This window comes from Colletotrichum gloeosporioides (assembly GCF_011800055.1).
Source record: "Colletotrichum gloeosporioides strain Lc1 chromosome Unknown consensus_71, whole genome shotgun sequence".
Taxonomy (NCBI): Eukaryota; Fungi; Ascomycota; class Sordariomycetes; order Glomerellales; family Glomerellaceae; genus Colletotrichum; species Colletotrichum gloeosporioides.
Window position 1 is genome coordinate 460305 of NW_025544716.1, and position 26355 is coordinate 486659.

Consider the following 26355-nt stretch of genomic DNA (forward strand, 5'->3'; position numbering starts at 1 on the left):
GTCAAGGGAGGACCCCTGATCTTCCGTCGAGCGAGCTGGCGGGTATCTGTGAAAGAGAGAAGCAAAGCAGAAGCAAATCCCTCCTGCCTGACCGCACCCGACCCCTCCCCCGCACTTGCAGTTCTTCAAAAGAATGAAAGGCGTTGCGCTGGCTGAACTCAGATTCAACCCCGCCTTCTCATTGGCCGAGACGCCGAGTCTTTCCCAAAATGGCAGCCAGCAGGGGGAGGGGCAGGGGGCCGAACAGCAAAGGAAGAGTGCCAGAACCCACCCCGGTCTGATTAGTCCGGCCCGATCAGCTCTGTATCGTTGTCGGTGGGAAAGTGGGGATGTTGAATCGCCGGGGCATTTGACAGTTCGTTTGCGTGGTTCGGTGGCACGGTGGTTGGGAGTGTGAGGGGGGCGGTTTGATGTTGAAGGGGAGAAGTCGGGTTTGACCTTGTGATGAATGGGCACAGTGTGCTGCGGGTGACGATGAATCCTAGCCTCCAGCTCAGTCGCGGCTGCACGTCATTCGCCACTTTGTTCTTTCTTTCCGAACCGTCTGCTTGGTGGGAAAGGTCGGGAGCGGGCAGGAGCGGGGGGTTCCCGACTGCTGTTACCGACCTGCTGTTACCTAACTTACCTGCTGCGTGTGGGAAAGAGAGACGCAGGCAAAGGCAAGCACAGGAGGCAGGACCTTCCTTCTAGCCCTCGACGGCGTGGGAGCTAGCATTACCAGCTGCTCACTGGGCGGCTGACTAGCGCTTCCCTTGGAGAACATGTGGCGGGCGTGTTTGGCAGGAGCCGTCTCTCTCAAGCAGGAGGGGAAGGGGCAAGAGCGCAACAGAGGGCGCCCGGCTCCTTCCTCTCTCTCAGATGGCAAGTCAGCAGCAACAGAAGCAGGAGCAAGTCGGTGTCTCTTAGATAATCAGTGGCATTACTTAAACCACCCAGATCACGGCCACCTCTCCCCTCTGTTTCTTCCATTCATCAACCTCACACACACTCAAGCAAACCAAAGACTCCGGTCAACATCAAGCAAACACAAAACCTATCAAGTCACCTTCAAGGACGTTACCACACAATCAACATGTCTGGCTGCGGATGCGCTTCCACCGGTACCTGCCACTGCGGCAAGAACTGCACCTGCGCCGGCTGCCCCGTAAGTTTTCATTGCATCATCCCACCTCGGCAAGGATGGTGGTTTTGCTAACACGGCCTCGCTCAGCACAAATAAACGACGTCAAGACTCTGTTGCTCTGATCGTCATGGGTTTCCAGTTTGGCGGATCGGGAATGGACGTTCAGGAAGGGTGTTGCATGGTCACGGACTACGTTCTCTTCTTTGATGGCAGGAACTTCTTCAACCTCCCCGCGGTAGTTGTTAAGTGGAGATTGCAATCAACTTTATATCCATAATGCCTGATGCCGCGGCAACTCGTTCGTGTCGTGATTTCGTGTCTCGTGTTAGTGAAGATGGCGACATCGCCATCGTCCGTCGTCCGCGGCAAAGTCTACGATCTGTACGACGTCAACTCGACCGAATCGTGCCCGGAACAGCAATCCGCATCGTCCTTGTACGACCCTCCCCCCTCCCTCCTCCAGATCTTCGTCAGATCTTCCTCCCGAGACGCATCCCTCTTACCCTTCTCGTACACCATCCACCCCGCCGTCCCGACAATCTTCGCAATGTAGAATATCCTACCGACGTTGTCAGCACTTTCCAGTCTCGACTCCACGAAGCCGAAACAAAACGTACGCAGCCATTATCGCCCACCCATACTCCCACTTTGCAACCCTACACCACGTCCTGTTCCCCCTCCACGCCTTCTCGCAGCCGCGCACGAGGTACCACGGCCGCGGCATCAGGTGCTCCGGGTCCGTCAGATCTGCACCGCCCTGCGCTGCGGCACTCCACGCCCACAGGCCCGCGAGGACGGCGTCGTAGGCGGTGTTCGTCCAGCGAGCGTCGTAGTGGAGGGCGGCGATCGTGATGCGGACGAAGAGGACGGCGAGGGAGAGGACGGCTGTCGCGGCGTTGGAGGTTGTGAGGCTGCGGGAAACCTCGAGGGTCAGCTTACATGCGGCAACGACACATCACGGGGAAGAAAAGACTCACCGTTGGCTCCATATGAGGGGTATCTCAGGCGGTTCCTCGTAGTTTGCGTAAAAATATATTCGCAGTCGCGGGTTCGAGCACCACCCCTCCTCGCCGCCGTTCCGCCACAGCCGCGAGCGGAAGCGGTCGGGGTACGCGATGCCGAAGAGCGCCAGGGCGCCGAGGACCACCACGGACTCAAGGCACAGGAGCAGCACCACCGGCAGCCGTGTCCTCGTCGGCATCGTAACTCGCATAATATGGTTTTCTTCTGCTGATTACACCGGTCGGAGAAGGAAAAGCCAATAGGTCGTGGCCGTCGACGCCACGACGCTCGGTGTCCGTGTCAGCGTCATCTTTTGGGATAGAAAATGGGAGGAGCTTCTATCAAAACACAAAGCGATTGCACTCAAATCTGCTCGTTGCGTGATGAAAAGCCGCATGGGGGCTCTGGGCGCGTCCCGGGGGGCGGATGGTCGTGGTTTTCTACCCGACGGCGTGTGTGTGGGCTGCTGGTGAGGGGTGTTGGGAAAACTTGCTCATTCTTGCGCAGGTTGGATCAGGTGCGCTATGCAGATAGCTGGGCATGACTTACCGTTCACCGCCGAGTAGAACAAGTGACAGGGTGAAAAAGAAAGCATTTGCTCCACGAAGCTGCTGCGATTGGGTTCAGCGTTTGCTTTCTGTTTGCTGCGGCGCTGCGGTTCGGGCCGTGGAAGGGGGATCGACCTCGACATTCGCTGAGGGTCTGGGAGTCGCACCCGCAATGATAATGGGTCCTCCGAAAGCTTGTGCTGTCTTTGGAGCTGAAACCTTTTCTTGCGTTGGCCAGAGAGCCTTTCAACGTTTACCCGATGGGAGTCGATGGTCTGCTTGACCGCGAGAGGAGATGGGAACCGCCAAGAGACCTTCCAGGCGGTTGTCGTCGAGATATCTACGGATCCCCTCCAACGGCTCTCTTCATCGAGGTTGGGAAGTCAGGACTACCCCGGCCGCATCTCCGAACCTCACTGGCCGAAGAAGAACAAGTGTTCATGATGCTATTTGTATTGTGCTGTTTGCTAATGAATAAAAAGTACGCCGTCCCGCTGCGCACATGCCGCGGACCCTCGAGACTCCCTGCCCAGAAGCCTTCACGATGACCAGCATCCAAGTGGCCCAAGCCGGAGGCATTGTACCAGACGACCTCCCGTAAAGTACAGTATACCCTCCACGTATGCTGCTTTGCAGACACCCACCTCTCTCGGCCTTTCGATCCCGAAGACGTTTCCTCGCTTCATCCGATATGGATACTCAATATCTACAGATGTCCGTTAGTAAGTGCGTCCACACTCCAAGCAGAGCTCGCAAGGACAAAGCTGAACTTACCAAAAGTCTCTCCAGGTCTCTCCAATTGTCCGACTCCAAGCGGGTCCAGCCCGGGAAGCTCCATCATCGAATCCAAGCCGAACTTCACTGGTACCAACACGCTGAAACGGCACCGAATCTCTCCTTCTGCAACCCCATAAGCTCGTCCCTCTTCCGACGCGTAGCCAGAGCGTCGTCGTCCTCCAGAAAGTCGATAGCGGCTCCCATCCACGAATTAATAACCGGCCTGGGCCCAGGCTCAGCGCCCAGAAGCACCTCCGGCACCTCTCCGTATGCGAACGAAAGCAGCTCCGACGTGAAGCGCGAGATGTCGAACTGATTGAATGTGTGGTCTCGAATACCCATCGCCTTCGCAAGGTGAAGACGTGTGCGGTAGTAGGCCATGGTTGCCCAAACGAAGCTTCTCTGCGCGATCTTGGCGGTGTCCTCTGTCATCCACTCGATGTAGCGGGTCAGGTGCGGGACGACGCTCCGGGGCACGCTGATGACGCGGACGAGACCGATAAGCTGGGAGTGGGTAAGGACGCGGAAGGTCGGGATGCGGTCGTACTCGTATGCAGGCGGATGGGTGCCGATGTTGCGCAGGCGGTAGATTATGCCGCTGCCGCCGTCAGGGGTCGAGGAGGTGTGGAGGTAGAGGTCCCAGTGGAACTCTTCAGGATACGCGCCGCTCGTGACGTCGAGCTCGTACGTGCCGTGAGGGAAGCCAGGTGACGAGGGGACTGCGGTTGGGTAGCTGTGTTTCTGGCGGCCGAGGTATATGGGGAGCGGGACGGAGATCATGATATAGAGGGAGCCGACTTGGAGGGAAGGCATGCGCATCTGGGGGTGGGTTTCGGGGGTGTACGGGCCTGCGGGAACTTTGGTTCTGAGTCCCATCTTGGCTGGTTGGACGAAAAGAATATGATGAAAGTATATGAAGAAAAGGGTCAAAAAGAAGTGAAAAGATGAAGTGCCGGAAGGGTGGGGTGCTGGAAGGGCGATTGGGTCGTTATTGAGGTCGGATTGAACGTCTTGGGATGGGCTGAGAGATTAAATTGTGGAAGGGGAGACGAAGAGACGAGTAGCAGGACGATCGAAGTTTTCCGGAGAAGAAGTTTTGGTTTGGGGACAAATTTGTGTTGCAGGGCAGGATATTTTCAGGGCGAAAGGCTGGAGGGCAGGGCTAAGGACAAGGTGAGGTTCCTTCAAAGCTGCACCTTCAGATTGAAAAGCTTTGGGAAGGAAGTCGTAGTGCAGCACCTTCCCCCAACGCTTAACATAGGCCGACCGACCTACAAGATACCACGCCAAACTCGACATCCCTTCTTAAGTATTCACGTTTGCCGCGAGTGAATCGTGGTTGAGCATGGGCTTTGAAGATGCTAACTACTTACGGTGCTGAGATAACCATCCTGGGAAGACCCAGCCGGTTGTGAACATGAAGGCGGGATATTGACTACACCATCCATTGACAACTGATAATCAGTTGAGGTTTCCGCTCCTAATTCGTCTCCTGTAGACAACCCGATCAGCTCGGTGACCACTGGAGGGATTCCACGTGCTCCTTCCGCGGTAAGCCTTCCGCCTCAAGCTCCAGGCAACCATCCAACTCAGTGGAAGCTACTTAATGAACTTTCGTCTGGTCTTCTGTCATCAGTTCGGCTAGGATATCACGCAAGTGGCCTAGTTGGTAAAAGCACGGCTTAACAAATTCCTCTCTAGAGATGCAATCTGAGTCTGAGGGGGGCGCTCGTTCGAATCACACGTGAGGGCCTCGAATTAAAAGGGTGGTTCCTTTTTTTTGTTTCTCTGTTTTTTCTTTCTCTCTTTGAGATTAGAAGTCATTATAGCACACTGAATGTCTTCAGTATAAACCTGGGTTCTCCTAAGATCATTCCGTTGGCCTTCTTTTGATAGTCATTTCACGGATGTGTTTTTGCTGGATGCAGGAGGGTCTCCCACGAGCAGGTCGAATCCATAGGGGGCTAAACCACTGATCATAAGCAGGGTTCAGTGGTAATCACTGAGTACCAGAAGTCTGCCTTCATCATAATCCATGCTGGCCATTCATTTAGTTCATCGATATATCGCCGTGATATCGAGAGACGAGCGTGGTCTATTCAACATGAGTGTGGTTCCTCGCAGCCCAGGTGGCCACAGCTGCCCCGCCATTTTTGGTGTGGGATGTCTCTCGCCCCCGAGATCCCCGCGGTAGGTTGGGAATACCCTGGAACCCGGCGCGGCCGACGTGATGGCTTGCAGTCACCCCACTGGTGCGCCTTGGCGACTCCCCTGCGTTTCTTCTGTTGGCGTTCCAGAACATGTGATGTGTAGGCTTGGGGCAGTAGCTAGCGCAAGCATCTAAATATCGCAAATTCTTTTCGACGGACCCATGGTTTACTGGATTTACACGCAGTCGATAGACAACTCTCTGGCTTCAATCCGAGGTGACGACGCTGAGGGCCGGGGTCACTGAGTTCTCCGCCAGTTTTCCGAACCGGCCCGCAGTGCTCCTCAGTACTTGCTGTTGCGCCCGGGAGGTGGCGAGCGAGTGAGTTTGCCCAGACAAAGTCAGCGCATTTGTTGTCCCTCGAGATGTGATAGGTATGGTGGTCTGCTTCGGCCACGCGACACGAACAACGGCGCTTGAAAGAACGGGCGAGAAGGAACGGGAAAGAGAGAAGAACAGGTAACGGTTGGCTTTCGATACGGTGGAATCATCGGCCGAGGTGGGGTCCAAATGCACCGAGTGACGAGATGCGCTAGTTGCTATGCGCTCCCGAGGTACCGCATCTGTTTTGCGCTTGACCTGATTCTTCACCTAATTTCTCAATTTGTTGCGCGACGCCTTTGTGGGCTTTTCATGATAGCTGTTAAAAATCCCCTCGAAGAATCCAGGATGTGCTCCTCAAAACTCAATTGCATTCTGTGACTTGGCGCATTGATGCAGCCAACTGGAACACTTCAGACAGCTCCTCGCTGTTTCTTCAGACGAAATCGCCAACGAGGGGCAATTGCGGGGTAACTGCTTCAGCTCCAGCACTCCATTCTCCAGCACTCCAGTGTCCCACCACGTCCAAACCCGCCAGAGCAGAAGCAGCTCAACACCCGCAGCAACCACGGGCACGCGCCAGAAAAACACCAAAGCTCCATCGCGGGGTTAATACGGCGGACGACCTGAACCTGGACGAGTCCCACCCCACCACCTGCCTCCCAGCTCCCAAAAGGACCGAACCCCAAACGTCATAACTGAACCACACCTCGCTCACAATACACACCTCTTCTGTCCTCTTTTCTCCTTTCCCTTCCTCGAGTCTTTTGCGTCCTTTACTTTTGCCAGCACCCACGGAAGCCCTCCGAAGCACCCAATACCCAAGAGAGCGCAGACATCGCCCACCATGGCCGGCCCCGTCCCCACCGCGTCGTCCCTCGCCGACGTCTACACCGAAGATGCCCTCCCCGTCCAGACGAAGCGCTGGAACGCGCTGCTTGACCAGTTCAAGGTGCAATACGGCCACCCCGCCACCTTCGTCGCCCGCTCTCCGGGTCGCGTGAACATCATCGGCGAGCACATCGACTACTCCCTCTACTCCGTCCTGCCTATGGCTATCACCGCCGACGCCATCCTCGCCGTCTCCGTCGACGAAACTCCCTCCGACTCGTCCACCTTCAAGCTCCAAGTCGCAAACCTCCAAGGCGACAGGTTCCCCGCCCGCACCTTCGAAGTCGACATCAACGGTGATGTGACCATCGACGCCAAGGTCCATGAGTGGTCCAACTACTTCAGGAGCGGTCTCCGCGGCGCTCTCGAGCTCCTGCGCCGCAAGCGCGGCCCCGGCTTCAGGCCGCAGGGTATGAAGGTCCTGATGGATGGTTCCGTCCCCATTGGCGGTGGTCTCAGCTCCAGCGCTGCTTTCACCAGCGTCTCGGCCTTGGCTGTCATGCGCGCCAACGGCGAGGAGACGATTGACAAGACGGAGCTGACCGAGCTCGCCATTGTCAGCGAGCGCGCTGTTGGTGTCAACTCTGGCGGGTAAGTGCACCTTCTCTGGGCCCAGTGCATGATCTGACATTCTCTAGCATGGACCAGTCCGCCTCCGTGTTCTCGCAACGCGGCTCCGCCCTCTTCGTCTCCTTCACCCCGTCCTTGACCGCCCGCAACGTCTTCTTCCCCAAGACCAACCCGGAACTCTCCTTCGTCATCGCCCAGTCCTTCGTCACCTCGAACAAGCAGGTCACCGGGCCCATCCACTACAACCTCCGCGTCGTCGAGTGCAGCATGGCCGGTGCCTTCCTCAACGCGGCCCTCAACCCCGCCGGCACAAAGCTTCCCAAGGACGCCTCCCCTCTCGGCATTTCCATCCACGGATTCCACGACGCCTACTTTGCCAACCACGAGCAGCCCCACTCCGAGGGCGCTTCGACAGAGGAGGCCGCCGAGGCCCAGCTGCGCGTGCTGATCGACGTCACCCGCAAGACGCTCACTAGCGAGGAGGGTTACACACGTGAGGAGATCGCCAAGGTCTTGGGTGTGTCTGTGGAGGAGCTCGAGCAGATCTTCATGTCCAAGCTGTCGGTCCGCGCAGAGCGTTTCAAGCTGCGCCAGCGTGCCTTGCACGTCTTCGAGGAGGCCCTGCGCGTGCTGCAGTTTATGAAGGTGCTCGAGAAGGAGGCTCCCACCGACAGCGCCGACACGACAGCGTATAACAAGCGCCTTGGCGAGCTCCTCAACGAGACGCAGGTTTCGTGCCGCGATCTGTACGAGTGCAGTGCCCCTGAGATTGACGAGCTTTGCCGAATTGCGGTCGAGAACGGATCGTACGGAAGCAGACTTACTGGTGCTGGCTGGGGTGGTTGCACCGTCCACATGGTGCCTGCTGATAGAGTGGCTGCCGTTAAGGAGGCGTGGGAGAAGGAGTACTATTCTAAGCGTGACCTCACCGAGGAGCAGAAGGAGGGTGCCGTAGTTGTGAGCAAGCCCGGCAGTGGGGCTGTCACATACTTGCTCAAGGAAGGTGTCTTGTAAACAAGTTCTCCTTCAGGTCAAGTTCAAGAGGAGGATTCATCGGGTAATATAGCTGCATATATATAGCCATCTAGCTGGGGAAAATGATTGAAGTAAAGCGATTGATGATATTTAAAAGCGGTCTGCTGCCTCGAGAACGACACCGCTGCTGCCCTGATATGATTAGCAAACTATGTGAATGCTCACCCAACTGTCTACGATTCAGGTCTTCTTCATTCGGCACAGGCGCCTCGCATGAACCTCAGCAGGTATCATAGTAGAACAATGGGCAGCATCTTGTTTTGAATTTGGCACGAATATCGAGCCCCTGTGATTTGCTTTTGCTGGCCATCTTCGCAAGAAACCGCCAAACATGTGAGATGAAAGCTCAGACCCAAGATTCATGATTTGACACCAGCTGAATTGCGACGTAGAATAAGTAACTGGTGATAAAGGGCAAGGGAAGCCAGAGCCGGTCTGCCAAGTTTGCGGTTCATACATTTGAGTCTTGTGGGCAAGGTGGAAAAGGTGAACGGCAAATGCCACGTTGATTACAGTAAAGCTGGACATGCAAGCCGATCATTTTCTTGCCTCTTGAGACTCCCTAATTATGGGAAGTTTGTTCGTTTATATACACGGTTGGGCTGGCGTGCCGCAGTGGAGGCTGCAGAAATTTGTAAGGAGAGGTGGCGATCGACGAGGCGCAGGAGCCAAGAGGTCAACAGGGGAAGTTCTTATTAGGCCCTCGGGAAACCGAACTCTCAGTTCAAAACACAATGCCCCGCTTCTGCCCGTCCGTTTTGATCTGGAAGACGGTCTTCTCAGCCTGTTTCGAGTTCATCTCCCAAGGTGATGCGTGTAGGAACACCCCAACAACTCCGAACCGGGTAATACAATCGCACCGCCGCCAGGAGCCTGTCAATACCCCATCGAATACTTGAAAGTTAACGACTACCAGTGGTTGTCTTGGCTGAGGACTTCTTCCTTTTGGGGCGCTGTGGGTAGAGTTTAGCCGAAGGGCATGCCTCAGTTCTCTCCTATTTTCGATCACAAGCATGCCCCGTCCGTCTATTTTCTGTTGCGTGTCTGGAAGAATAATGGAGATTGTGCAAGCTAAATAGGCCCCTCAGCCATACTGACAAAATGATATCACAGGCAGCGCGTTGTCCAGAACGACTGCGCAACGGGAGACTTTGAGTGTCTGCCTGTTTTCATCACCCTTTACACATTGTGGTAAGCTGCCGGCCAAGGCATATATCAAGATTTGGGCCCGGCTCACTTTGAACCTTGATGAGAATGAATAATTGAGAGGTATTGTCTGCAGTTCAGCAAATGAATATGCAGCCTTGGTAAATTACTGCGGCCCAGCGTAGGTACGAGAAAATTCCTGCAAGTGCTGTCTTACCATTGGTCTCCTACCGCCCTTCACGTATTTACAGAATACTGTGGAGATGGCGAAGACTACCAGTGCAGGTGGACGAGTCGAGATTGTGTTTTCGTCGGCAAGTGGCGGTTGCGCCTTGTAGATGACATCTCTCATGGCTCTGGAAACCCCATTCCAAACGCATTGTCAGAACAAGTACCACATTTCTATGGAATTCTAGCGTTGAACAGCTAAGCTGGTTTTATAGAAGACCATGGGATTCTGGGTCGCGCCATAGGCACAGGATTTCCTAGGAAAGACATAAAAGGCTTCGCAGCAACGGCAAAGAAACATGTCAGGCTAGGCAATGTGACTTATCGAGTAGCCTTGGTTGTCTAGCTACCTTCCGACTGTCAATACTGAGCCGATCAAAAGGCTCGCATGATTGTGGCTTCAGACGTAGATTAAAACTCAGTTTCAATAAGGCATTTATCATCATTCATTGAGTATACTCGCAAAGGTGCGTGGCTAAGCCTGGGACGGACCGCCCTTTCGTGGCTACAAATCGTAGCGTGACGCAGAGATATGCGTCAATGTGTGAACTGTATAAAGCATTCAAAAAAGGGTAGGCACGAGCAAACAAGAAGCAGAGCCAATGTGGTTGTTCGATGTGGTCTTTGCGGCTAGAGCTATCGGCTGATATATTGGGACAGAGGTCCGAAATAACCTGATTGGCGATTAACACCAGAGGTGAAGTACTAACGAACTCACCGTCCAGCGTCATATGTGAGCTGTTTCTGAAGAAAAACTCAATACACCCCAGTAGTAGACACCGCCAAGTGCTTATTGCATCCTTTTCTGTCAAAACCTTGCCAAGTATGTCTGTAAGATGGTGCCTTAAAGAGTTTACTGAAGTCCAATCTTACGTAGAACAAGGCGACATAGCTGTTGCTACTACTACAAAAACGCTTTTGATAAGCTGGGCTTCAATACAGATCGATTGTACTAGGGATTGGGAAGGAATCCGTTCATTGAGCTCATGATATAATTAGCGGTAGACGTATGCTATGAGAACCCGTCTTCACGGCCAAATTGAAGACGTTGGCCATTTTTATTTTTGTGACTTATCGAAATGTTTGAAGAAGACAGAAGATGATGTACCACTGAAACTCCCAGTCTCATGCGATCTACAAGAAAGGTTTACCTTGCACAGCGCTTCTGAATGATTCGTGCCGGATACGGACGGAAGCAGCAATGACGGGCAACGGAGGTCGTGTTGGAGAACGACCAAGGTGCAAAAGCCCATGGTCCTGTTCTGTCCACCGATGAGGCCAGGTTTGCCGAGATCTTTCCCTGGGAACTCGTCAGATGGTGGAGCGGATTGTAAACCTGGTCTCCGAGACGCAACGAGCTCCTACGTTGCTTGGTTGGAGTCCGAGACCTCGAAGATTAGAGACGTTGACAAGGGGCCTTTATGTGTCGAAGTAAATGCGATGTGCGGTGTTATTCCAACATACGCGGCTTTGGTTTTCAGATCTTCGGTGTCAAGGAAGTGCCAGAACCCTCGCTCGGATTTCGGATCCTGCTCGAATAAGTGAGCATGGCGCTGAGTCTGAATGGACCGGGACGAGAGAATGCGTATAAAAGTGCTTGAAACCGTCCATTTTCCCGAAGCAAGCAAGGCACAATTACTCGATTTTATCCTGGCCTGTATTCATTCTTTTAAAAACGTGCGAAATGAAGCGACGAGAAACGTAGTATCACGACGGTGAGAACAAAGCCCGATATCAATCGCACAATCTGCCAGCATAAGATGCGTATTTTGGGAGGAGATCTACAATAAGTCACGGCAAACGACGAAAAGAGCCGAAGTAGCCGCTCTTGAGTACGAAAAGGGGGTCTCCACAGGCTGGCTGGCGTTGAATTTGTTCTGGCAAGGGAAACACCAGAAATACAATTTACGCTCTGCGAGATCATATCAATCTACAAATACCACAAGACCCCTGGTGCAAGCACGCTGATAGGCACACTGAGCCCCTTGTACTTAACAGCATAAAGTATGGGAGCGGCGTTTTGCACCTGAACAATCTAGAAACCTCCTCGAGAGTTTATAGTATCACAGACCTTACAGTGCTCCATGTAGACAGACCTTTTGAGGGATAGCAAACTCCTACAATTAGGTTATAGTTGATCGCCCTCGTGCACCAGGCGTGCCACGTGTGGGCCAAAGTGCCATGCCAAGCTTCCCGCACTGATTTCTCCCGCACGGGATGAACAACGGACAGTTCTTGACATAACTTTTATTCAGTTGAGTGATCTTCCAGCTTGTTTACTGTTCTCGTAAAGCTGCCAACAAGAAAACAAACTGGAGAAATGACTCCAACTCAGAGATACCTTAACACGACCATCTAGGGCTGAAACGAAAGATCGCCCCTGTGATATTCCCGCCCGTACCGGCCGTGCCGTTGCCGACATCCGCCAGCCCCGATTTTGGGCCCAAAAGCTCAGACTCCACGGCAAGAGCCCGTCTAGTAGGTGCAAGTTGAACATCGAGAGTTTCAAAGTAATCTATTTCTCACTGGGCCCCCTCTCGACTTCTCATCTTCTGTCATGAACTCGGCCACTGACAATCCATCCATTTCCACCAAGGACATGGACTCCTGAACGAAAAATGTATCAATCCTTCCTGAGCCTCGGCAACTTTCGATCGAACTGCATCGCCGTTGCTGTCCACCCAGCAGGGGTCTGGCTGCACCGCCGTTTACGTGCCAATCGCATCTCGTACCATCGCCAAGTCTAGCCAATTTGGTGGAGAAGCGGGTCTCCACACCGTTGGATGGATGTCGCCTGCACCCCGGGCGGGGGCCGCTCGCAACAACGACATGGCTTCTTCGCAGCAGTTACTCGAAGCGGTAAAGTTGGGGGTTGACAATCCAAGACAGCGCAATACAACTGCGACGTGAGAAACATGAATTATCCCCTCTATTTGGCCCCCATCGCCACCTTCTGAATGCGCCCAGAAAGAAATCCTCCGACGTCGACGACGACCCAGCGCACTGGATGCGGTCATGTCGATCTTTTGCGGTCTGCCGCCCGTTGGAATTCTGCCCGTGTTGCAAAGCTGGGTGTATTCCGAGATGCACCCCGCAAGTTTAGGCGTGCCGTTTTACATCAACAAGGTCTCACGTGCTATATGGCTGGTCACCAGGACCACAGCAGGACCGGGCGAGATGGTACGATGATTTGAGCTTGAGAAGTGATTGCGAAGGATCACATAGACGGAGAACAAACCATGTCACACATTGAGACACAATTACCCATGCTAATCTTCCGCAACTGGCACGGCCCGAAATCCCTGTTAGTTCGTCAGTACGGAAGTATCAGCCAGGTTGACAACACCGTCCGATGAGATTGGATGGTTTGACATGGAGCGTTCAGCTCCAAGGGTAATGATCCTGAAGACCGAATTGTCTGATTCGGTTTTGCGCTAGTCTCACACTTCTTGGCCCTTTTGAGTACCAGGAAGAACGTCTCTTGAAGTCGACAAGATGTCACCGAGCCTGGAACACGAACGTTGGATGGGCGGGCAGAAAAAGGTCCAATTCGCAAAAAAGAAAAGCTACACGTTTCAACGAAGAGCCAAGCATCGCCCGTTTCTGTGGCGTAAGAAAAGAAAAGGGACAGAAGCCTCCAGAAGCTCCGCACCGCAAGAAAAATCAGAAAGCCCGCCGCAGTTTTCTCGATATCATATGTTCAAACACCTCCACCAGCTAGCACACGAGTCCGATCTCCAGCATACCCTGCCCCCCTCTTGGCAAAAGCACAGCCTCCATAGATCCCACCTGAACATCAGATCACTCAGAGACAGAGGGCGAGAGCAGCCACCCCTTGAATGGACAGATAGGCGCTTAAGCCCCCTGGACCGCCTTGATCTTGGAGATGAGGAAGTCGGCGCCCTCCCCGGCGTTGGCGCCGTACGACAGGTGAGGAGCCAGGACGGCGGCGCTGAGGTTGCCGTCGCAAACGGTGTCGCGGGGGTTCGCGGCGCAGATGATCTTGATCTTGTCCTTGGGGAAGTTGGGGATCTGACCGTTGTCGGCGCGGAACTGGGTGTCGCCGAAGGTGACGACGCCGGCGATCTGGTTCTTCTGGGCCTCGGGGAGGCCTTCAATGGCACGGTGGTTGACAGCGGCTCCTTGACTATTTCACAGTTCGAGTTAGATCTGGACCGTCTTGTTAAGAGAAGGAGTGCTTACGAGTAGCCTCCGGTGACAACAATGGCGTTGGGGCACTTGGTGGCGATATTTCCTAGGATGGTCTCCATCTCCTTGATGCCATCGGGGTCGGCACCACCGGGTAGGAAGTTGGTGGAGAGCGCGGCAGCGTAGTCGACGCCCTGAACGGCAACTTGGCCGCTGAATGCGCTCTTGAGTCGGTTGGCCACTGGGGGACCAACAACAGTGCCCTATTTTGAGAAACATAAGGTCAGACGTATGAAGCTAGGTCGCGGCAAAGCAGCGTGAACTCACCATGTTGCCAATCTCGGTGGAGCCGCGGGCCCAGACGAAGATGATGTCCTTGCATCCGCCGGTCTTAAACTCGTTGGCAGTGCTACCAACGCTACCCAGCTGCCGCTTGTCCTCCGTGGGGAGGGCCAGGACAGTGGTGGCGAGAACGAGGGTGCTGAAGAACTTCATTTTGAAAAGAGTCGGTGATTTGAATGTGTGTTCAACCGGTGAGTTTGTGTAACGAAAGTATCTCGTCGCGGACGGGACAGGGAAAGATTGAAAGAGAGAATTGAAAAGACTGTGTGTAGCTGGTGAGGTGCTGATGAGGATGGGATGGCATATTCAGCTTTCCAGACGAGCCGTCGACGAGTTCTTATAGACGTTCGTGATGTTTACAACTTCATCGAGTCTTTACTGAAAGAGGCATCTTGAACGAAAAGTTCTGCCCAGACGTCCACGTTCCTCGGCCATCTCGAGATTCCTCGGCTGTCAAGAGGCAAATTCCTTCTATGATTCGTGAGATGGACAGCATTCGAGGGGGAAAGCCTCCAAGTGCGGAGTCTACATGATGGGAGACCCCCTCAAACGGCCCACGGGACGGGATGTTACCACACAGCTGGGTAAGTGCTGATGTCTAGAACGGGAGTGCCTCGGTCCAGAAACCGTTTCTCGCGAGGTCTGCCATGTTTCTTCGCGGACGACCGTCGATCACACATAGCCAAGCTGAGCTCCAGGTTTTGTGGTGTGCAATATACGTGATACGGCGTGCCTGGACGGATCGGGGCGTTGTTTGCGAAACGATTCTTCAGTATGGCCATTCAAGAAGGCACATTTGTCATTTTAGTGTGGTTCGAGGTTGACTTGGGACGTTGATGGCAGGGCCAATGACAGGATGAACGGTGCATTGATGTCTTTCGTCCTAGGCCGTTTCAGGTGGTCAAGGTAACCTCCTATTCGGAATTCCATCCTTCGTTCTGCCAGCTGGCATAGGTGCCTGGTGACCCAGATTTCTCCGCACAATGTGTCTCTCGGAGATGTCTTATTGGACTTGCAGAGTGGTGAACATGGCTGATTCAACATACCCCTAATCAGCTGTTTGGATGGGACACGACACTCAAGGTTTACTTCTACGGGTAAGCTCGAGTCCACATTAAATTGATCGCGAAACACTTTGCCATCGAGGTAGTCAGAAGTCTTCGTGATCTGTCTGCACTCAAAAGGGCAGATGCAACGACACCAGGTCATGCTTGAGTCAAAAACAATTTCAACACTTCAATGCCGAGGTAAAGTGGTAAGCTGACATTTTTTGGGCCGAAAAGCTGTATTTGTTGACACATCAAGATGAGACCTCTTCTGCTGTCCGGCTCTAGTTTCCATGATGAGAACGGCTGCTCCCGGTTGACAGTGACTCAGGTGAATGAAAGATGCGGTGAGCTTTTTGACAACCCCTTGCCTAGGGCTCGGTATTAGCCCCCCATCAGACCCAATCTCCAACATTCCAAACTTCTCCCTTTCACAATGTGACTTAGGAGCAGTATCCATTACGGCCGGCGGCGCCAATGCATGCGCCAGAGCAGCAGACAGAGTTGGTGGCACAGTAGCTTCCCGAGGAGCGGCACTGGTGCTTCTCAATACCCTGAGTGGTGCCATTGTTATTGTATGTGCGTTAATTGAGGAGAAATCAAGGACAGAGGCAAGGGCGGTCATCCGAGAATCGTGCTAGAAAGTGAAGAGCTTGACGTACCTCGCTGCGCTCATCGACGCTAGGGTTGGCCAGCGCGGTAGCACTGAGAAGTGCAACGAGAATGCCGGTGAACTTCATTTTGGCTAGAATAAGACTTGGTCGCTGCTGGTGGTTGAGAGTACAAAGAGAGAGGGACAGGAGGTGCAATATATTGTGATATTCGTGGAAATCCCACAATACTGAGACCAGTACGTGAATTTATGCTTGCAATATCAAAAGTAGGATTTTCACCTTCAACTTCCCCTTTGAAGAGGTTTGCCAAACGATTCTCGCGGGGACGATGCCCGTGAATCCTTCACAACCATCAGCGGCCCGTTGCGGATGTTGAAGGATCATAGGCCCGGTCGAAGGAAGCAAGCGATGATGCTGCCCCGCCGCAGGAATCGATTCACAGGACCGTTGCGAGAAGGTGCGTTCTTCTTGGGTTCCCTGTGGGGTGTGAACGAGGTCGCATTGCCTTGGCAGTCCGCATAGCTCCTCTGAGAGCCTGGAGGTGGACGTTGCCCAGTATTTTCAGCTGAATGTTTCCAACGCAAATGCGGGTATTTCGTTTCTGCAAGAGACTGAGTCAGTGAATCGTCTGGTTGATAAGGCCCAATAACAGTATGGACTCGGCTGACGACCGGAATCTGAGGAATTCGTAATTAACAGTATTGAAAGTATATTCGAATTCCGCTTATGGCGTGGTAATGTAATCTAGCCCTGTATCAATAGGCCTCGCTGCCAGGGCGAATATGTCCCGGACGCATTACGACGAGAAGAGTGGAAACGACGCCAGGAGCAAAAGCAAGGACGACAAAAGCGTAAGCATGGTGCGAAGAATAGAGTTAAATAATAATTAATATAGATTAGACTCGGCCCAAGTATAAGTATTCACCCGGTTCTCAGAGCTCTTGTCAATTTGATCACCAGGAAATTTCCACGGTACCTTGATTACTCCTGCATCAAGCACTGATCCAAGGATGGCCAAGCAACTTTCCCGCGAAGGGGCGAAGTGCAGGGTCGTACTGAAAAATGCACCTAAGAAATGCGACAATTGCCTCTTCTTCCTGTTCATCTATATCAGCATTCTTTTGCGCTTTCGCTAGCCTCTCTAGAGATTCGTGGACACGTGGCAGGCCACGGAGGGCCAATGATATCCGTTAGTTGGATCAGACACTCGTCTTTCAATCCCTCATCGCTAAGCCCGATTACAGGCAGTTGAAACAGCACAGTCCCTGTGATAAGCTCGTAGGCTAAACAACCAAAACTCCAGATGTCGATACCAGTTCCAATAGGTTCATGTAAGATAACTTCCGGCGCTCGGAGACAAAGTGGAGTGACGACTGACTGCGGGGGATCATCGCTGCGAAAAGCTGGCATTGCCTATTAGTCAAAGGCGACGCGTGGGATGTCTGGGTTTACTTACCTCCCCCTAGATCTGAAAGCTTGACTGCCTCGGCTTCCCTTGAGCGGACGTGCTGAGATAGGGGTTCGGCGACGGCTAAATATGTAGGAGCCCATTTGTCGCATTTTCCGTCGATACGATGCAATTGGTCGATTCTAGAGTTTTCCGTGGTTTGCTCAAGAGCGACGCGCTCCACCGATGATAGATCTTGCAAGGCGAAGAGAATGTTGCCTGAATGGAGATCACCGTGGACTATGCCATTGTCGTGAAGAAAGCTAAGCCCCAAGAGCACGTGCCTCAAAATTCGTTTGATCTGTTCTTTGGCAAGGCATCGAACGGGGGGGTTCAAAGGGTCGTAGATCTCGAATGGGGCGTTGAGGACTGTAGACAGGCTCGGGCCCATCGGCTCGAGCACAGTACATAGATGATTGCCGTTTGGCCCTTGGTGATAGAATGAGTTCAGTAGATGTACAATATACTCTGAGCGCGGAGTTTCTGATATTCTGGCTGCGAGCTGGGTCTGTATCAGTAATTCGTTTGACTTTTCTCGATCGGGCACTTTGATCTTGACAGCAACATAGCGTTGATCACTAGACGCCAGATTAGCTATCAGGTTGATGGCAACACCAACATACATTCGGTGTAGATATCTCAAGGTGGCACTTACGATAAATCATACGCAAGTCAAACCGTACCAAAAGACCCGTTTCCGAGCTTTCGAATTACTTCATAGCGATCATTGAAAACGTCGCCGAAGTGAACTGGGTGTAGACCTCCTAGGCGGTATGATTCTGCCCATTCACAGGGGGTCCCTAACTCCTTGAACCGGCAGTCGCCTTCCCGGGCCGGCTTCTTGATCGGGGGTGTGACTGGCGGTGAAGACATGGCGAGCTCTGGTCTTGGTTTGGAATGATTGCCTCAACATTGCCTAAGACCTTGAACTCAATATCGTTCGATCAATCGACGCTCACATTCAATTATTTGAACCCTGAATTAAATACCAGGACTTGTTTAAGTTTAAAATTCGGCCAGTTCTGAAGCTGGGCAGGAAGATCATTCAAACCTCGTGACTAAATGAGGCCAAATTTGGAACCCCATGCCCGCTCTCACCTGCATGCAGCATGCCGAAGCACCGCTTCCCAACGGTGATTTCAGCTGCCCTATCCACTTTTAATGCTCCTTGGCCTAGAATAGTGCTGTTTAAATGTCTGTTGGCAGCCCGGGTGCATGTTGTAAGGCACATGGAAATGCGCCTAACCCCCAACATTTGGGAAGGTGATCTAGAGACTTTCGACCCATCAACGCCATTGCACAAAGGTTGACTTCGACAAAATTACATTAGTATTTCATACCTATATTTGCCATCATATACATAAAAAGACCATCCCTACCTCTCTTAACGCCAGACACGCCATCATCCCGGCTTCAACTGATCAACGTCCCCCTCAAACCCAAACCCGAACCTCGAACGCACCGGCATCGCGTCCACGTCATTCACCAAAATCTCTCCATCGGGCCTCTTCAAATCCCCATCCCGCGTCTTGAGCAAGCCATACCCAATCTTCACAGGCCCGTATTCCTTCCCCGCGCCCCAGTCCATCCTGTCCAGCGTCGGTCCCCGCGTCGCTTCCACGATGCTGGAGAACCCAGTCCCCCTGGACACCCCGCCGTTCCTGCGAATCGCAATTGTCCCAGCGGTGATGCCCAAAAACCCGAGGAATATCAAGATTCCGTACACGCTCACGAGGATGCGCGTGCGGTAGTGATACCGCACAGCCGGCCGGGACCGGGTACAGTCGTACAAGTAGTTCTCCGCAGGTCCGATGCCGGTGCGGCGCGTGCCCGTCTGCTCGCCCGTCTGCGCCGCCCACACCACCGCCTGGAACCGCGGCCTCGCGAACATGGACATGAGAAGATTGCCGTACCACGCTTCTATGAGTTGTGTGACGTTCGACCTGACGAGGTGGAAACGCGGGTCGGTGAGGCTGGTGTATATGACCTTGGACTGCTGGACGCGGCCAGTCCCTTGGATCGTCCCGTTCAGCCGCTGCCGGAGGTACAGGCCCATCGAGTGGTAACCCGCCGTACGTCTATACGCCGCTGTCACATTAGGGTAGACGTAATTGCTCTGCGGGACGGCGACGGTGTCGTCTAGCGTCCCGTCGTCGGCCTTTAGCTCGGGGATGTACGTCGTGTTGATCACGGGCGCGATCATCTCCATCTTCTTGATTGTGGGGATTTGCATCCCGTCGCTGTAGGCGATCTCAGCGGTGTAGTCCGCTTCGAAATGCTCACATGCAATGACAACCGGGGTGAATGCCCACGGGTTCCGCACTTCCGCACTCGTGTTCATGAACTCGGTGTAGTTGTAGCTGGCGTTCAGCTCAGAGTACCCGATCCAGATGACCGGCTCCGTCCGGAACGCGCCCAGGTGCTCCGGGTACGGCGGGGCCATGACCGGCATCCCGCCGCTGCGGACCGCGTCCAGCTGCGGGTACCCGTACTCCCCGTGCAGCGTCTGCGCGATGTAGGTGAAGTTGCCCGTGGGCGCGAGCCTGCGCACGTCGAAGGGGATCATCGCCTTGCCCGAGCTCTGCTGCAGGAAACCCGGCCCGCCGAGCTCGCCGTTGACGCCGCGGCGGATCTCGCTGCAGTTGTACGCGGGCCCGACGAAGCGGATCTCGACGGTGCAGTTCCAGCCGCGCTCGCAGACCTCGAACGTGTTCTCCTGGTCGATGATGGGGCGCTGGAGGTACGTGCTGGTCTGCATGAACTCCTTGGCGTTGTCGCTGGGCGCCGTGTAGTAGTCGAAGAAGTGCGGGTCGCTCTTGTCCTCGCTCGTCTGGTTCCAGTAGGAGAGGGACTGCTGGTAGAGCTCGTTGATCTTGCCGCCGTTGCGCCAGTCGGTGGTGTCCTCGAATCTGAAGTTGAGGGTGCGGACGCCGGGGCAGGTCGTGTTCTCGATCTCCACGCTGGGCATTGCGATGAGCGTGCTTGTTGTGAGGATGACGCTGAGAGGGGAGATCCTTTGGACGAGAGGTGAGCGAGCTGAAGGATGTAAGTGGGATTAAAGACGTACCAGCAGTATATGGCCAGCGCCGCGGCTATCTTGGCTTTCCAGAGGAATTCCAGGTTGAGAAGCGAGAGTGGTGTTTCAGGGGCCGCGAACATGTCGTTGAGCGTGGTCACCCTCAAGAACTTGGTGCTGAACGTCGCCCATATCTGCTCCCTGAATGCCAGCAAGACCGCGGCAACCATACTCGCCTTCGCGGCGAAGGCCAAGGCAGTGCCGTACCGCAGCGTGGTCAACTGCTCGTCATTGTAGACCAGCGTGTTCTCGAGAGATTTGTAGTAAGCGTGGTGGCCTATCGCGAAGCCCAACCCGATCACCAGGAAGAAGTACATATTCCATGATGAGGTCCACAGATCTTGCAGCAGGTACCCCTTGTCCCACCATTTCGGCCCCTGCTCTGCCTCCGTGGCCGGGTATCTGCTCGACGCCGCGAAGGTGTACTCGGTATGTCTCGGCAGAAGCTCCTCGCGGGATTCGTGCTTCTGTTTGAGGTCCGTAATATCGACTCCAATCGTGGAAAGAGACGCAAAGAAGTCGGAGTCGTGGCGCTCCAACGAACGGCGCCGATGAATACCCCCCATCTCCATCGCGTCGTCGGGCGACATGCTGGAGCCAAGGTGATGAGGCAAGGGAACTTCATCAACACAAAACGAGCGGTGTGTCGAGGGGGGGGACTCATAAAAACGAAGCACAGCCAAGCCGTGACCAACAGGGCGGGCGTCACGGTACGTTTTTGTGCCTGTCGCCAGCCATTGCGGGGGGGTTTTCCGGTTTTCCTTGGTAAGACATCACCACGGTCAGGCTGCATGATGCCAAGGGCCTAGAGGAGCTGCCCATCGCGAGGGCCGTTGGTCCTGGGCCCACGTTGTTCCACGGCGTGTGGTATACGAGCATGCAAGTCAGCCGCAACTGTCAGCAGAGAAACATTGGCGTTGGGGGAACGGGTACTGCAACCTTATTCGACGCTCACCCGAGCATCGCGTTGATTCGATGGGAGCTACCAACAGGGCTGGAGGAGGCCAGCCACTCGGTGATGGGAAATGTGAGGTACTGGTAGAGCGATGGCGATAGGAAGCAACGTTTTGCAGATGTTATTGCCTCTTGCGGCTTGCTCATTCGTTCGGGTGCGTCCTGGCGTCGATCCCTTCCATACGGACACGGCGATATGCCAAGTTCATTTTCGACATCTTGGGAGGCAAAAATCGTAGAAGTCATACGAGCTGACATTGGCGGATTTGCGGCAGCCGATGTGCAAGAGACAAGATGTTCTTGGCAAAAAGCTAAACTTGTTCCTGCATAAAACTAACGTGGACTTATTGCAGGAGGAGTGATCAATATTGGGTTGAATATTTCCTCCAGCCTTTAAAACATGATACGTCAAAGTTAGCTAAATACTTCAATGTGAAATTCATCGAGAGTTTGGCTATTCAAGCGGATAGTGGGCAGAGCATAACAGAGGCGGCAGTAGCAACGACAACAATAACAATAGCAAGGGTAATAAGAGGGACGAAAGTAAGGAAAATGGAAAAGAAAAACAATAAAACAACAAGAATGATAACCTAAATCCTGCACACATTATTCTCTTCATCTCCTTACAGAACACATATGAGGCTGTAAAACGGGTTTCTAGCAACACTCTCGGCATCTACACTGCGAGTCTTTTCGAGTGAGTCTACTCACAGAACGCCTGTGGGCTTTGGGCTCCGACAGATGGGTGACACCGCATACACACAGAACTAGTAACTCGTTGCATCGTAGTACGGCCGAGAAGCTGGTCATGCTCATCTTGTCCAATTCGGTATCGCCTGCCTCTTGTCCGGACTTTCGGGTTCACGGCCCGAGCCTTGCTTCGAGGGTCGAGTGCGAGTACACTCCAAAAAATAGACTCTTGCCGTATTAGCCTGTTGGTCGGGATGAACAACCAAACGAATGAGCAACAGACCACACATGACCGAACTAACGAAACCAACTCCATTCTCTCTGCAGTGTGCTTCCAAATATTGCCATCATATCACGCCTTTCCATTCCCGAAAGTCATCATCCATCCGACGTATTTTCACCCCTCAAACCCAGCATACAGAACCTTCTCCATCATCCCGCTCGCCGCCCCAGCCTCGACCTTCGCCTCCGCCCCGCCGCTCCCAAATTCGTGCGCCTCCTCGAACGCCGCCTGCCAAAACTCCCACCGCTGGAACGAAAAGCCCGCGCGCCCCTTGAACCGCGCTCCCGGCCGCCACAACTTGGCTTTCGTCCCTGTGGTTTCTTCCCCTGACGATGTCACGGAGAGGTGGTACAGCCGCTGGCACGCGTGCTCCGCCCACTGCGCGGCGGCCACCACCCGCGCGTCCGCCGCGGCGCGGTCGCCCACGTCGGACGACCGCCGGTCCTCGAAGGCGGAGCGCAGCTGCTGCACGGCGTGGTCGCGGCCGTCGACGAGGTTGTAGGACCACAGCAGCGCGGCGAAGGCGTTGAGGTTGATCCAGCGGGTGAGGGTGGACGTGACTTCGTCGGAGACGTACGGGGCTTTGTTGTTTGGTCAAGTTTGTATTCAAGTGTGCAGGTGACGGAGAGGGAGAGAGAGACTTACACACCATGCACTCCCTGATACATCTATCCAACCCGTGCAGACGACTAATCTGCTCGAACCCGTCCTGCCAAACCATGAGCTGCACATCCCCCACAGTCTGCTTCGAAGCCTAACTCACCACCACCACCGTCGCCGCCGTCTTCGGCGACAGCGCAAGATGATCCAGGAGCACCACCAAATCCAGCATTGCGATGTTACCCGAGGGCGTCTGTTGCGCCAACGAGATGAACAGGCCCCACAGCGACGCCAGCGCCTCCGCCGACCGCTCCGCGGGAAGCAGCGCCGCTACCTCGCCGGCCGTCCGCCGCAGGTGTTGCGGGTCGTTGCGCTGTTCCGACACCGCGGCGCGGATGATGCGGAAAGCGGCGCCGTCGTCGAAGGAGCTGGCGTCCGGGGCGTGGCGCCAATGTGCGGCCGCCGGGTTCCCGTTAAGAACGCGGATGCTGTAGTCGAGTAAGTCTTCGGGACGGCCGACGTCTGGGTTTAGCTTGAACGACATGGCGGGCACGAGGTGTTTGCTTCATGTGAGATAGAGAACTTTGAGACGCCACCCCGAGCTCCCCACATCAGAGATGCGTGGGGAGGCAGCAGGAGCACTGGCTTTAGCTTTGAATCTGCATTGACTGCATGTGGCGTCGTTTGCCGCAACGGCGGGCGGACAAGAGCAGGACAGGACACATGAAGCCGGATATTCTCCCGCGCCGGTTGGACATGCGGGCTACTGTGCCCATGCTTTGCTCCCTCCCCCAGCATGATGCACACACTTGTCCAGCTCGGTGGTCGGCAACTTTCCGGTTACTTGAGCATTCGGTGGTTCGGGCCGGTGTAGGTGAGCTGTGTGTCGGGCCCCTCCAACTTGAGACGGATTTAGCCGATTTGGAGGTGGGAAGATGGGGTCCTTGCATGTGGCTTTTGCTTGGGGCACGGATGCGTGAATCCTTTTTTCCGCTTAAGCGTCTGATGCTGGGCGAGGTAATGGCATGCTCTCAGGCGGGTGTCGTTGGGAGATTGGATGAGTGTGTTGGTTGGGAGGTTTGTGTCGCTGGATAGCACCAGCTTGGCTATTGCTCGACACAGCTTCTTGTTATACTGGCAGAGACCATGGTGGAAACAACGAACATCCGATGTAACGGTCGATCAAGATCAGATTGACACTATGATGAAGTCGTTATGCGGGAAGAGTGTCATACGAGTGTACAGTCCTATACACTGCAAAGGAACGAGAAGGATGAGGGAAACTTGGCATTAATGGACCACACTTGTCGTGTGTCATAACAGTAACTTGGATTAGTAGTGGCCTGTCGATGTGAATGAGTGCACGATGATGGCTCGGGCACGTCAATCTTGCCTGATATTCGGCCTCCCTCGTCGGGTGTGGCATCTGTTTTCACATGCAGACGCTCCATGGTCTGTCCGAAGGCAAACGGCTGGGTAAGGTGAATCGATGGCGGTCATCGACGGCTTCAACACCGACATTGGGCGTAAGGAGTTACTTGCTCCTCGTCACCGCCATGAAAGCAGGTGAAGAGAAGCCACGGGCCAGCGTTGTTCGTAGTCCAAAAGAGCAGCAACACTACTAGGACGGATCAGAAGAGGAAGGGCAACAGCTTGACATGCCATCGGCCTTGACAGTATGACAGAGCTGGAAAGATGGCAGCTGCCCATTACCAGAGGCAAACGGCTCTCCCGGCATAGCCGTATAATTTTTTAAACTAGCATGCCCTCCTAGATGGAGTGCCGTGTCGGAATCATCTCTTTGAACCCCCTGCGTCGTTTCTTGCAGGTTAAAAGGGCCTGCAATCACAAGAACTCGGGGGATCAGCCGATGTTGTCACCACTTGTGTCAACGGCATCTCCGGCCAAGGGAGAAAGCAACGGGACAACTCGACAGCTCTATGAGTTCACGATACGGGTGCTCAAACGATGATTCTCGCCACAGCTTCGGACTGCTGTCCGCCCCGGGAAAGAGCGAAGATTCAACCATTGTGCATCATGGAAAAGACAATGGAAACATGGACAACGATGCTGCCATGAAAAATGCATCGGATGAGTCTCCCGGGTGCTGCCTCGGGTTGGCAAGAATTGGGAGTCATGGTCGACATCCGATGAAGTGAGTTTGGTAAGGGTTAGCGTTGAGACTTCACTGGAAGTCTCCGCCCCGTCCCGTCAACTCGTCTGCCGATCCCAATAAGACGCGCCTAGCTCATCCCAAGAGTGAATAAGCTTTCTCGAAAGCCCGCCCCGTCGCTTAGAAGCATACGCCGTCTCGATTTGCGGCTCTTGGAAGCTCGAGACTCGCTTGAAGTCGAACATCGAGTCGCGGCGCTCACGGAGTTTGTCCGAAAGGCAGCGATGCCAGCGATGCAAACGAGTAAGATGTGCCTCTCGATGTTTCATTCTCGCACCGTCCCGGTGGCTGTGCCCAGCTGACATCCAAACGGCGCTACCGGTGAAGTGGGAATATCGGAAAAGCAAAAGAAATGGATGGGAAACTGGACAAACGGATCTGTTGCAACTTGTAAGAGATCGTCTCCATCGGATGAAGCTGAGGGGGCGGTTGGCTCTGGACTAAGTGCGGCGTAAGCCTGATGCGACCCTTGCAAACATATGAGAGGAATTGACAGGTTGACAGGATAACACGCGTCCGCCATCGCGAATGAGCAGTGCCGGGTGAGAGCTGACGAGCAAGACTGTTGCGGCTGAAGCGAATATGCATTCAGCCGCTTGCATAGTGGTCGCACGAATCACCGCGTTGCGCAGCAGCAGTGTAGAGCAGAGCAGTGTAGTGCATGTGGCAGAGTTTGCCATTGGGGGCCGAGTCCAAAAACTGTTTCTTGCTTCTGAACATGAGTGCATTTCGGAATGAGCGAGAACCAGACCCGTCAGGTAAAAATTCTGCTTCTCATGGATATATTGACCGCCATTGCAGCTGGAGACGCTGTAGTGGTCGTATCCGATGTTTCGAGGGAGCACTATGTGAGAGTTCGACGGCACATCGGGGTTTTGTCATTCACATGTGTCGTGGGATCAGAGACGGCACCGTGCTATCGAACGGGGGGTCCACCCGGCCGGCCAATGGTGGGCCCGCGTGCAGTGGCCCTAGTCCCGGACAGGTTCCAGTGCCGGCGGGAAAAGAATGTGTAATTGCTCAGTGTAAGACACGATGGCGGCAGGTTGAGAGGTTAGTAGAGGACGGCGGACGCGAACGAGAGTGGGCGCGATATCAACGCGTGGGAGAAGGAAACGTTTTTGGTGGGAG

General features: G+C 54.2%; 7 protein-coding genes across 7 annotated transcripts; 1 reads left to right on the forward strand and 6 right to left on the reverse strand.

Moving 5' to 3' along the window:
* Positions 1 to 1495: 1495 nt before the first annotated feature.
* On the reverse strand, positions 1496 to 2324 carry GCG54_00010306 (uncharacterized protein; the record flags this gene model as incomplete). Its single annotated transcript, XM_045410232.1, has 3 exons — positions 1496 to 1682; positions 1741 to 2034; positions 2101 to 2324. 3 exons carry the CDS (start codon positions 2322 to 2324, stop codon positions 1496 to 1498), a joined length of 705 nt encoding a protein of 234 aa, XP_045260187.1.
* Positions 2325 to 3531: 1207 nt separating this feature from the next.
* GCG54_00010307 (uncharacterized protein) lies at positions 3532 to 4326 on the reverse strand (the record flags this gene model as incomplete). The annotated part of the gene is made up of 1 exon (XM_045410233.1): positions 3532 to 4326. One exon carries the CDS (start codon positions 4324 to 4326, stop codon positions 3532 to 3534), a length of 795 nt encoding a protein of 264 aa, XP_045260188.1.
* Positions 4327 to 6827: 2501 nt separating this feature from the next.
* Positions 6828 to 8455, forward strand: GCG54_00010308 (Galactokinase; the record flags this gene model as incomplete). Its single annotated transcript, XM_045410234.1, has 2 exons — positions 6828 to 7462; positions 7510 to 8455. 2 exons carry the CDS (start codon positions 6828 to 6830, stop codon positions 8453 to 8455), a joined length of 1581 nt encoding a protein of 526 aa, XP_045260189.1.
* A 5250-nt stretch (positions 8456 to 13705) lies between these two features.
* GCG54_00010309 (putative cutinase 2) lies at positions 13706 to 14494 on the reverse strand (the record flags this gene model as incomplete). The annotated part of the gene is made up of 3 exons (XM_045410235.1): positions 13706 to 13997; positions 14054 to 14262; positions 14327 to 14494. 3 exons carry the CDS (start codon positions 14492 to 14494, stop codon positions 13706 to 13708), a joined length of 669 nt encoding a protein of 222 aa, XP_045260190.1.
* Positions 14495 to 17111: 2617 nt separating this feature from the next.
* GCG54_00010310 (Serine/threonine-protein kinase Doa) lies at positions 17112 to 18073 on the reverse strand (the record flags this gene model as incomplete). The annotated part of the gene is made up of 2 exons (XM_045410236.1): positions 17112 to 17404; positions 17458 to 18073. 2 exons carry the CDS (start codon positions 18071 to 18073, stop codon positions 17112 to 17114), a joined length of 909 nt encoding a protein of 302 aa, XP_045260191.1.
* A 777-nt stretch (positions 18074 to 18850) lies between these two features.
* Positions 18851 to 21114, reverse strand: GCG54_00010312 (uncharacterized protein; the record flags this gene model as incomplete). Its single annotated transcript, XM_045410237.1, has 2 exons — positions 18851 to 20462; positions 20516 to 21114. The coding sequence occupies 2 exons, from the start codon at positions 21112 to 21114 to the stop codon at positions 18851 to 18853; spliced, it is 2211 nt and encodes a 736-aa protein (XP_045260192.1).
* Positions 21115 to 22565: 1451 nt separating this feature from the next.
* GCG54_00010313 (uncharacterized protein) lies at positions 22566 to 23595 on the reverse strand (the record flags this gene model as incomplete). Its single annotated transcript, XM_045410238.1, has 3 exons — positions 22566 to 23032; positions 23097 to 23193; positions 23215 to 23595. 3 exons carry the CDS (start codon positions 23593 to 23595, stop codon positions 22566 to 22568), a joined length of 945 nt encoding a protein of 314 aa, XP_045260193.1.
* Positions 23596 to 26355: the final 2760 nt, after the last annotated feature.